This window comes from Nyctibius grandis, chromosome 11 (genome assembly GCF_013368605.1).
Source record: "Nyctibius grandis isolate bNycGra1 chromosome 11, bNycGra1.pri, whole genome shotgun sequence".
Classification (NCBI taxonomy): Eukaryota; Metazoa; Chordata; class Aves; order Nyctibiiformes; family Nyctibiidae; genus Nyctibius; species Nyctibius grandis.
The window spans coordinates 16303992-16315185 of NC_090668.1; the positions used below are offsets into that span (position 1 = coordinate 16303992).

Sequence of the window (11194 nt, forward strand, 5' to 3'; positions counted from 1 at the left end):
TTTCCTGATAAGTACTTAACAACACACAGTTAATTTTTACAACTGTGATTCCTGTCTTCAGTAGTTTTGCCTGTGACTCATTTCTTAACAAAATAAGCAGATGTGACTTTTGATTGATGGGTGTGTGTGATAGTGGGGAGTGTTCCCTCTGCTTGCTGTTGCAGTGACTAGGGCCTGAAGCCTTTCCAAGACCAAAAGGGACAAATAGGGTTGGGGAATGTATGTGGGACTTGGAGTGGTTAACACTGTACATATTTCTGCACATCTTCCTGGCACGAGTGCTAGCTTACTCTGTGAGACTTAGAGCTAGAATTGTGTGAGAAGCCTATGTCTAAATTGAGCAGGGGGAAAATTACAGCTTTCACAAATTGTCTTCTCCTTCACACTAGCAGAAAAAAAAAATCATAGATGTATCCTTCAGGGAAGGTATTAGAAAGGTGTGGTGGCAAATTTAAAAAAAAGAAATTGGTTTAAAGAAGTAGTCTAAGCCTGTTAGGATAATGCCATGTCCTATTGATGGCAGGCTGTAGGGACATGAAGATTGCTCCGTGTAATTTAATTTAGTTGAGAACAAGTGTTGCTCCTCTGCTGAAACCTCGTCACTCTGCAAGTGCTCTATGAATAGAGAAGAGTCGTGATCTTTTAGCTCTTAAATTCCCTTTAGATTACTGAAGAGGAGGAAAATAGAAGCAGCACTGGAACTTCTGTTAACTCTCCAAAAACAAAATATCAGCATATCTGATCAGAGCCTAGTTTTTAAATACAGGAATACTAATTCAAACCTCCTCTAATTATTTTTAGTAAAAATCTGAAATGCTTCAGTGACTTTTCTGCTAAAAGGGTATGTAAAGAATATCTCTTGTATAGGGAAATAGGTAAGCTACATTATTTTCCTTGACAGTTTTGATTCCCTACCACCATCCTCAGGATATTTTCCTTAGAAGAAAACCCAATGAATAACAGATTAAACTGAATATTATGTACTTGTAGACTAGTGTTGGTTGCTTATGTAACTTCTGCTTCAAAATGCACTTCGATTTCCTCCAGCGTCAATATTTCTTTATGTAAAAACCTCAAATGTATGAGTGCGCTAATTTAGTCTTTTAATTAATCCAGCGAATTCAGCATTGTTGACTGCTCTCTTGCAGTATTTAGGTGCTGAAGCATTTCTGAGAAAACCAATCCCAAATACATTGTGGCAAAATACGCAAAGGTGAGTCTCCTGGGAAGCTGGTTTCCTAGCTGCTGCTCAGCAGCCGTGTGATTCTGAAAAGGAGGGATTTGGCTTTTAAGCCTGCAGCAGTGATTGTCCTTCTCTTTCATTCTTCGTGGTTGCGTCTCACTTGGTGCCACAACACTTAACACTGCAAGAATTTCAAGGGGAGAAAAGACTACACCTGAAAACTTGTGTCCTGGTTTTGTGGGGATAAAATTTATAGAATCACTTTTCTACTACATTTTGTTTCAGTTTGTGGCCAGCTGTGATGTGGTGATCAGGGTCATCAGCAGTGAAAGCCAGGGCAGCTGCCCCAGGCTGGCCCACAGGTGTGTTCTGTAACATTAACATCAGGTCACTATAAATGGGAAAGCTGCTGGGGAGGGGGGCTCTTTGCTCTGCTGTCTTTTCCATTCCATCTTTCTCCTCCTCTCTTCTCAACGGTTACTATCCCTGGAGCGACTTGCCACCACTGTATGAGCCAAGTATAATTTTGTGTATTTTGTATTAGTATCAATAGTGGTTTTCTTATTTTATTAAATGTTTAAATTTCAGCCCATGAGTCTCCCTCCTTTTCCCAATTCCCTTTCTTGGTCAGGGAAGGGACATTGGGTGATAGAACAACTGCTTATTGTTTAGCCCTGGGTGCGGGCTAAACAAAGACAAATTGGTAGAACATGTTGAATGTTCCTAAAGGATCAATCGGGAGAAAAAAAACCCACACTTTTAAAAATATAACAATGCTTCTGAGAAGACTTCTGATGATTTTATCTTTCTTTTTACAATTAACGCTTTTCCTTGCAAATAATCCATTTTGTGGTGAGAATAATGTTAAGTTAATTCTCAGCCACTGAGCTTAGAGTAGGTAGCACTGATGTGGATTTGTGCATCCGTGTTATGTTAAAATAGTAAATAAAGGTCTTGATTTAGATTCTACACAAAGTAGGAATAAGCATATGCTTTTGCCGCCTTGAATGATGAATGTTACCATTGCTGATGTTAGTACTAAGAGTTTATAGTCTTAAAATACTGATTTCAGTGATTAATGATTTCGGTGACTTATAGTTTTCAATATAAATTTTGTTCTACCTGCGTGACAGCAATTATAGATTGAATTTAACTTATTGGTTCCCAATAACGGTTTCAAAAAGTGCTTTTTAATGCTGCCATCAGCTTGTATATGACCATAGTACTTGCCTTTCAATATTTCTTCAAGTTGACTTAATTCTTTAACGTGTTCCCCTCTGTAGGAAGGCAAGGACTCTTTTGGTAAGAATGTTTTTAAGAATTAGTAGACGTCGAAACAGCCCTTGTTGATGCTGCCAACTGCTAAATAGCCTGCAGTGTCATTGTTCCCTGTCCTGTGTAAGAAAAACAGATCACTTGGTTCCTTCCTTCTGCCTACTGTTCTCAGTATGTTTTACAACGTATCTGATTTGGTGCTCTTGCTCTAAATAAATAGTTGGCTGTGCTCATGCTTGTCATTAATGGAGTGAAATCAAGATACAGTTCCTTCATATCGGCTACGGTGGGGCCAGAACTCAAGCACATCTTACTCTAGAAAACACTGTGGTTGCGTGCACTAGCATGTTACTGTAAACATAAAGCTTGTGAACAATTTGTACCTGCAAAGCCTTTGGGGGTTGTGATTAATTTTTGTGCATTTGCATTTTTTAGAGCAGATAATGAGAATACTTAGTCCAGTAACAAAGGCTTGCCAAGAAAATCAAGGAGCAAGTTCCTGATGTGGAGATTCCAGATGAAGTGGGCAGGAAAGGTGAGATATGCCGTGGGTATAGGGCTAATTACTGTTTCATTAGTAATAATGAAATATAGCTCAATATTATTTAACTATGTAGAAGGGTGAAGGCACGTCAGCATGTGTTGTTGCACTACACCAGAAGCTAATGAAAAAAAATTTTAAAAACCTGCAGGCAGCAGTTTTCCGTGTTTGTGCCATGCTGCTCTATTGGTGGTGGTATGCTAAGTATGAGACACAGGGAATGATATAAGTAGTAGCAGAAGTGAAAACTAAACCCCAACAATTGCTGAAGGGTGTTGCAGAGCAGGAAGAGGAGGATTAGGACAAATTGCTTTTTCAACAGTACCTGAAAAACCCTTTCTTCCAGGAAGCTTTGAAGTCAAGAAAAAGGGTGAGCTGATTATTTTCTGAGATGGAAACTTCAGGCTGTTCATCTTCTCAGTAGGTGTGAGTAATGACCATTACAACCAGTGGCACCCTACTCTCATCTTGTTTCCACAAAAATGCAATTAACTGCTAACAAAAGCTGCCCTTGGAAAGTGATACTAGGGAGGAGGAAGCTTCTTCGTCCCTCACACTCGCTGCAACTGAGCAGATCTGTTGCAGAAATTTGCTAGAATTTTGTTTCTTCAAGGCAGATGTTTGTGGTCATTCCTCAGCCTCTGCCATGGCCTTAGCTCAGCCCTTCCCTAAGTTTGCATGAAACATCTGACTTCTTCCACCCCACCTGAGTACCAGTCAGTATGTCCTTCTGTTAAGGCCATGGTAGAAAATATGGTATTTGTTCTAAGTAAGACTTAGTAACTAATACTGTCTGGCTCCTGTTCTGCTCGTGTGTGGAGACTGGGGATGGACATCACCTGAGCTGGAAGGGAGCAGCGGTAGAGCAGGAACCGGGATGTGGCTGCATGAATCAAATCTGCCAGTTGTGTGAGAGAGCAGGGATAGGAAAGACCTGCCACGAGCACCTAGGAACACGGAGAGATGAGTACTGGAAGCACCCATGTCATTCGCCAGTGGCAAAAATGGTTCATGGGAAGACAGAAGAATAAAACTAATTTATATTATTGGTTATCTTTCTTTGAAGGGATATTTATAACTGCATGACAGGTAAGCTAGTGACTCAAAGCCAGAAAGCCTGGTTAGCCCTTTCTTGCCCCAACAAAATGTGAAGCTATACGTTCCATCGTCAAAATATTACAATTTTGATTTTGAGTTTTCTTGGTTTGTTTTTTAGGATGGAAAAGCTGCTAAAATGAAGGATAAAAAACAGTGAGAAAAATCACACAAAGCATCAAAAATTCATTACCTGGGAGAAGAACGCAAGCTGCTGAAAGTGTACCCTGTATTCCAAACTAGGAACAGATATTTACTGTGACTGTTTTTGTCAAAAAGAAGATAAAATCAGGCAAATATGGAGTGTCATCCCCTTGAATACAATTTATCTAAGTGGCTAAATTCCAGTAAAGTAAAATGAATCCCTTAATCTTCTTGTCCTTTCTTGATACTTTCTCCAGTGTTGCAACTGTCCTAATTCCTGTTTGAATTTTATTTCTGTATTAGTTGTACATTATTAGAAGTTCATTCACACTTTTTTTTTTCCCCCAAAGGGTTGCAGGAATAAGCAAGGGGCCTTGGAATCACAGAAACTTTGGAGATGCTCTCAGAGAAATTAAATTAGAATGAACAGGCTTTCTGAGAACTTGCAAAAGTCCAATACTTGACACTTCTCTGCCACTACCCTTTTTTCCCCCAGGAAAATTTTCTAAACACCAGTAAGCTAATTCAGCATGATGTTTTGAAGTAGTTCCACCTTTTTATGGTCAACACCCTCAGTCATCACTGTGCTTCTGTCAGAGCATGGCCGTAATAAAGACTAATACAGGTATGAGCAAACATGCGTAAGTGTGGGTCAGGCTGAAACTCTGCCCAGTGGAATCGGCGGATGCTCGTCTCTTCTGGGTGGCATGTAGGAAGGACACAGAGGCAGGTCAGGCCGGGCGTGTTCCCCTGGGTGAGAACCAACGGAACAGAATGACATCACAAAGCGATGGGGCGAGGGGAGCCCTAGTGACGGGACGGGACACGATACGTGGGGATGTGCCAGGAAACCAGATGGAAGAGGCGATGGAGAAGAAAAGAGGGTAAGAGGCAGCCTCCCTGAGCTGGGGCGAGCGCAGGCTCCCTGCGAGGCTGCTGGTGGCTTCCCAGCTGTCTTCCGTACCCGATGGTCCCAATGCGTTTTCTCCTCCAAGTTGGTGTTTCTCAGAGATGGCTATAAAAGATGGAATTAAGTGTTTTCATAGGCGACTGGTCTATAGGTAGAGCTGTTTGGAAATGTTGGGTCTGCTGTTATTGAAATTTAAAAGGAAACAGTTTTGTAGTTGTTTTGTAGCTATTGGGTGATAGAAAATGACTGTTGGCCTGGGAGATCTCCAGAAACAGGAACTTGGGCACGTGTTGTTGAGCTGAAGGGAAAGAAATGGCTTTTCTCGTTCTATAACGATCGTTGAGGTTTCAGAATTTTCCCTCCTTCTGCATCAGAATGAAATAGTGGCCTTTAAAAATTCAAGAAAGGCAGCATCAGCACATCTGGGTTGTGCAGGGTCTGTGCTCATACCTCTCTTCTCCCTAATTGGGGATGGGGACGGTTTGGTCCAGGACAGACTTGTGTGGCAAGAAAACAAACCTACTCGAATATTCTTAACATGAACTAAGTAACGTTTTATGGAAAAAGTCTAAAGAGCAACCTGTTTATAGTAGCGTCTGGGCTGCAACCTATGGTTTTAGAAAATAGATAAGTACCAGACCACTGAGGAAATGAAATATAATATGCATTCTGTAGGGGAAAAGTGCTTAAGATAGCTATTTACAGCTGGTTATAGTTTTTGAATAATTGTATATGGACTCAAAGACTGAGTGGAATTTTAGGAATAACTCTAAAACCTCAGGTATTTAAATAATACCTCTTTATGATATATCTCACTGTATTGGGAAGAGCTTAGTGTGGGAGAGTCTTTACCGCTGTATTAGCTTGATGAAAGTAAGTGTGAATGTGACTTACAAAGAAGGTCCTGAAACAGCAGGAAATGGTTCCTCAAGACAGTACTGCTTTCCAAAAACCATGATACAAAAAGCACCATAGCATTTTAGATTTCCACTGTTTTGGGGTTTTTTTTTCCTAATAGAAAGAAGCGTGGCTCCAGTTGCTTGGAAAGCGTGAAGCATTCCTGCAAGGAACCGATGGAGGAGATGAACGGTCAGCACCCAGGGCTCACTGGCCTGACGAATCTGGGCAACACGTGCTACATGAATGCAGTCTTGCAGTGCCTCTGCAGCGTGCCACGGCTTGCGGAGTATTTCCTCTCAGGAAAGTACAAGGCAGCCCTACACGAGTAAGTTGATTGATTCACGCTAATTATATTTTTCTGCTTAGCACTACCATTCTCCTTCCAAAAAATAAGTGTTGCCATGAGAATGTCTGAGGCAGCCTCCCACCAGCTCCCCACCAGTCAGTCATAGTCAAATTGGCCACACGCTGGTTTCCTTCCCTTTCCTCTGAGACCCTGAGTTGTTTCCTTGCTGGGTAACTGAAGCATTATACTTTTTCTGTGATTTTGATGGTAATACCAGATACTGTCATTGCTGTCTTGATCCTGATTCCTACTACTTTCTAGTATCTGCAGAGTCTCTCAAGCCAAATGACAGGCTGTCAGAGCCGTACTGTACCTGCGTATATTTTCTCCATTGATGTGTTATGCTCCACTTGAAGGTAGAACCACCATCTTTTCATACTTTACCTGAAACTTATGTTTATTTTTTCCAAGGGAGAACAGCGAGTCTGCAGCTGCCTTTGGCTGTTTGATGTCCGAGATGTGGCTTGGAGGGTTGGACTGTGTTTCCCCAGAGGGTTTTCATGCAGTCCTTGAGAAGCGGTACCCAACTTTTAGCACGAGGACTCAGCAGGATGCACAGGAGTTTCTGATTTGCGTGCTCACTGAGCTCCATGAGGCTCTCAAGAAGGTAAGAGCCCAGCTGTGGTGTTTTGGGGACTGTAGCTGTTTCCTCTCTGCGTTTCACAATTTACCATTCCGTGTAATAACTGCCAATCCTCCTTTTCCAAACTACATGGTGTGGCTGCTAAAAAATTGTCATTTTCTTCCTTTGTTTCATACCCACATACACACAGTAATTCATTTGCTCCTTGTCTAATGCTACATCAAATTGCAGGCCCCATCCAAATGATAACGCTCTCTGTAGGTCCATTCCTCACATCTCCCTCTCCTTGCTCCTTCCACGCTTTATATTGTTCCTATTTTTCATCTGCCTGAAATCTTCACATCTGCCATGCCCCCATGTCTGCCTTTCTTTTCTTCAGATCCACTGATAAAGAGCCTGTCTAGCAATTAAATCACTCCTGTCTAACGTCCAGAATATTATATTTTTGTTTAGTTTCTCTCAGAAAAGGAATTGATCTTATTCTGCATGTATGAAACATCAAGTAAAGCAACAGCATTTAAGAGCCAAGTTTTGTGACAAGACTAACTACTAGCCTACACAGGCAGCGGGCAGCGACCATTAAAACCCAGTGAAGGCACTTCTGAAACAGTCGGTTATCTACATTTTGTTAATTTTTTTTTCCTTCTGTATAGTCCAGCAGAAGACGATGCATACCCCGTGCAAAAGGAAGCAGAGAAAGAATCATTGAAACATCTATTATCACAGAGTTGTTTGAGGGACAACTCAGTTATGACATCACGTGTTTAGAATGCAAGACCACCACTGCCAGATCTGAGAGCTTCACCTTTCTCTCCCTGCCCATCCCTTCCAAGCAGACGTGCTCTCTGCAGGTACAACTTCTGATGCATTCCTGCTGGTTTCTGCTTCATGTGGGAATAGGTGGCTTAGACTAATACGTGTTATTAAAAAGATGCAGGGTTTTAGTCACTTTGGTTTCCTGGGCACTAATGGGGAGTCTTTGAAGTGGTCCTAAGAGAAGTGGGGTTTCTATACTGGTCTCTGGACCACAGTAGCTGGTAAGGTTATGGGAGCAATGCTTTTGAGTTGCCATGGGATGAGGGATATTAAGATTGTTTAATAGAAACCGTGAGGGTTTCTTGTGAAAGAATTTCCTTTCATCAAAGTAATTCCTGATTTTTTGGGGAAAAAAGGGAAGCCAATGTTGGCTGCTTTTTGTTCCAAGTGTGTTTGTAATGTCAGCCTTGCTACGTCATGCTTCTATTAGGAAGAAAGCTCCAAAATACAGCAAACCCTTCTCTTAACTTGCTTAGGATCTTCAGGAGTAGAGATCTGCTTGAGTAAATGGTTTTTTTTTTCTTTGACAGGACTGTCTCGAACACTTCTTCCAGCAAGACACGCTGACTTCGAGCAACCAAATCCACTGCTGCTCATGTGGAACTAAACAAGATGCTACAGTAAAGACCAGCATAAGCAAGGCACCGCAGATCATTATTTTTCACCTAAAGAGGTACAGTCTCTAGGGGGTAGGTCATGGCTGTTGCCTGGGATTTGTGAGACACGAAGGATAATCACTTGCATTTGCATAAAAGGAAAAAATCACTGCAAATGGGTGTTTTTAATACTTTTGATACCTGGAAGCTAAATGGGCAGTTACAGAAATAGACCTGTCAAACATGCAAGTTGCATTCCTGAAATGTCAGACGTGTCTTGCCTTGCTGTACACTGCGGCCCACCAAATGTCACTCACTACATTTGGGATTTCTTCTCCAAGGGAGGAAAAACTCCACCGAGGAGTGACTGACTGCAGATGAGTACAGTGGTTCACATGGTCAGACATCCCTGCAAACACGAGTTCCTGTGGCAAGTGGCAGAGCTTGTGACTGGGGTTCTAAGTGCAAGACTGAAACAGGGCATTTTGCTTGTCGTTAGGGCAGCTGAGACACTGTATTTTTGTTTATCCTTTAACTAAATCAGGTCTAAGCAACTGGGTCTACTGAACAGAGCAGTGCCTCAGTGTAAGAGCTCCTGACTAGCAGACGTTACTAGCCAGGCATGGCCAGATGCTAAATTTATGCTTAAGAATTTATTCTTAACAACTCCCCATCTATGAAGAAAACTACTCTGGGATTATTTGGCTTCCCAGAACTACATTATGTAAAGTTATTTAATTTCCCGTACAGCATCTGCTTTCCTTGACACACTCAAATGAACTTGCAGTCCCCAGCTGTAGCTCTTGACCACTTTATAGAAGTTTAAAAGTATACTGTTGTACCAAAAGGTATAGAGGAAAGAGGGATGGAGCCTGGCACGAAAGAAGAACCAACAGTGCAGTCCAAAACATCTAGGACAGTGTCAGCGCTGCAGAGATTTCACTTCTGCCTCTTCTAATAGACAGAAGGATCAGGAAGCAAGACCTTAACTTTTCCTGCTGGACGTCTCTTGTGGGTTTAGTGCATTTTCTGACAGTTTACAGTAGTACTCAATACAGATATTTCAATTTTGAAATGCTGGGTAGTCATTGTTTTCCTCTTCCCCTAGGGAAGTCAGTTAAGCAACCACAACATTACAAGAAAGAAGTTGAGTGTTATTTAAAATAGTTGAAAATGTTGTTTCAGGTTTGAATGTGAAGGCAAGCGCCAAAGGAAACTCGTAACTGACATCCACTATCCACTCAGTGACCTGGATCTCTCTCCTTACAGTTCCCGACTCTTCTGCAAGGACACAGAGTACAGCCTGCACGCTGTAGTGGTGAGCTTTGTCTTTCCTGCTTTTATTTGTAATGCCCTGCCTCAGGCAGCAAATGAAGCCCCTGTTAGTCTGGACTTGATCAGAGCAACAGTCCTGTCCATTCCAGGCACTTAAAAATTGCAGTTAGAGCACATGAGAGTGCATGGTTCCTCTTTGCTTCGCTAACAATGTACCAGTAACAAGGTTTTTATAGATATGATTTATGTTTTTTTATATAAAGTTTTTATACATATGTGTTTTTCATACACTTTTTTACCTGCCATGGACATAACCCAGTAACCGTGCATAACCAAAGAAAGATGGGAGAAGTTATCACCTCCCTCTCCTTCTTCCCCCCACGTCCCAGTTTCCAAAAGCACACAGTGCTGGTTGGAGCCTCCTCCGTCTGTTCAGCATTAGCTCACAAGCCAATCCTGCGTGGATCCTGTCTGTAAATAAGGACTAAATGGTCTCTTTCTCCATCACTGACTGCAAGTGGGGCCTGCTTATAGTGACCCCTATCAGGGCTAATAGCTGGGTTGCAAATTTAAAACTGCAAAATAGACCATCATAACCATCATCTATTTGCTCTGTGTTTTAAAGCATTTATTTGAATTAAAATATTCCTCGCTGTAGGCCAAAGGGGGCTAGAATCCTCTCTCTCGTCTTTTCCAAGGGCAAACAAAAAATGATTGCCAATTCCTAGCTTTGCCTCTAAGGAGAAAGAGCGAGCCTTCTGTTTTAACAGACTCTGTGTTGTTAACAGAACCACTCCGGTTTGCTGAATTATGGCCACTACACAGCGTTCTGCAAGCACTCGGTCACCAAAAACTGGTACAGCTTTGATGATGAAGAGATCACCAAGATCCCAAATTCGGCAGTGCAGACTCACCAGACTCAGACAGCTTATCTCCTGTTCTACGCCTGTCAAGCCTTTTCTGCACCCATTAAAAATCTCACCATGGAAAATCAAGAGTGAGGAGGCCAGCAATTCGAAGTAATTGGCAGCAGTAGTTAAGTCCTGTTTTATCAATAAACTAGAGCATTTGCATTACCTGATCATCCGTTGTGGTCTTTCAGGAAGTAATTTCTAGCGAGAAGAGTTACAGCTTCCCAGCCTGTTAAGGAGCGTGCACCTGCTTCATTTGTACAGGATCTAACGGTTGTTTTCCGTGACAAACCTCATACATCCCTCAAAACAACACAAATGCTGGGCATAGAGATGCACTTACCTGAAAATTCCTGTTTCTCTGTTGGTTAAGTACATTATGTTGTTTTAAGCTGCCTACTGACAGTAGGATATGAAGGTCAAAGCATACGACCAGACCACTGAGGCTATGTGTTTCAGAAGACAGCGGGGGATGAAGTGACCATTAATGTAAGAGAAAGAGAGAGATATGATTCTAGTACTGTCGTTTTTGTCCTTCTGGCACTGCAAATTCATTTGCAGCTTGTGAGCTGCTGGAAAACAATCAGTCCTGGTCTTAATTCCATCAGCAAGACACATG

The 11194-nt window shown here is 41.9% G+C and overlaps 1 protein-coding gene across 2 annotated transcripts; it reads left to right on the forward strand.

Annotated features, from left to right (window-relative positions):
* Positions 1-1475: 1475 nt before the first annotated feature.
* USP50 (ubiquitin specific peptidase 50) lies at positions 1476-10686 on the forward strand. 2 transcript variants are annotated; one of them, XM_068410526.1, is made up of 8 exons: positions 1476-1545; positions 2894-2993; positions 4216-6373; positions 6806-7001; positions 7631-7828; positions 8324-8466; positions 9575-9707; positions 10453-10686. In XM_068410526.1, the coding sequence occupies exons 3-8, from the start codon at positions 6222-6224 to the stop codon at positions 10663-10665; spliced, it is 1035 nt and encodes a 344-aa protein (XP_068266627.1). In that variant the 5' UTR covers positions 1476-1545; positions 2894-2993; positions 4216-6221; the 3' UTR covers positions 10666-10686. The 2 variants fall into 2 exon arrangements, with proteins under 2 accessions (XP_068266627.1, XP_068266628.1); XM_068410527.1 differs by lacking the exons at positions 1476-1545; positions 2894-2993 and adding an exon at positions 3608-4088.
* The last annotated feature ends 508 nt before the right edge of the window (positions 10687-11194 follow it).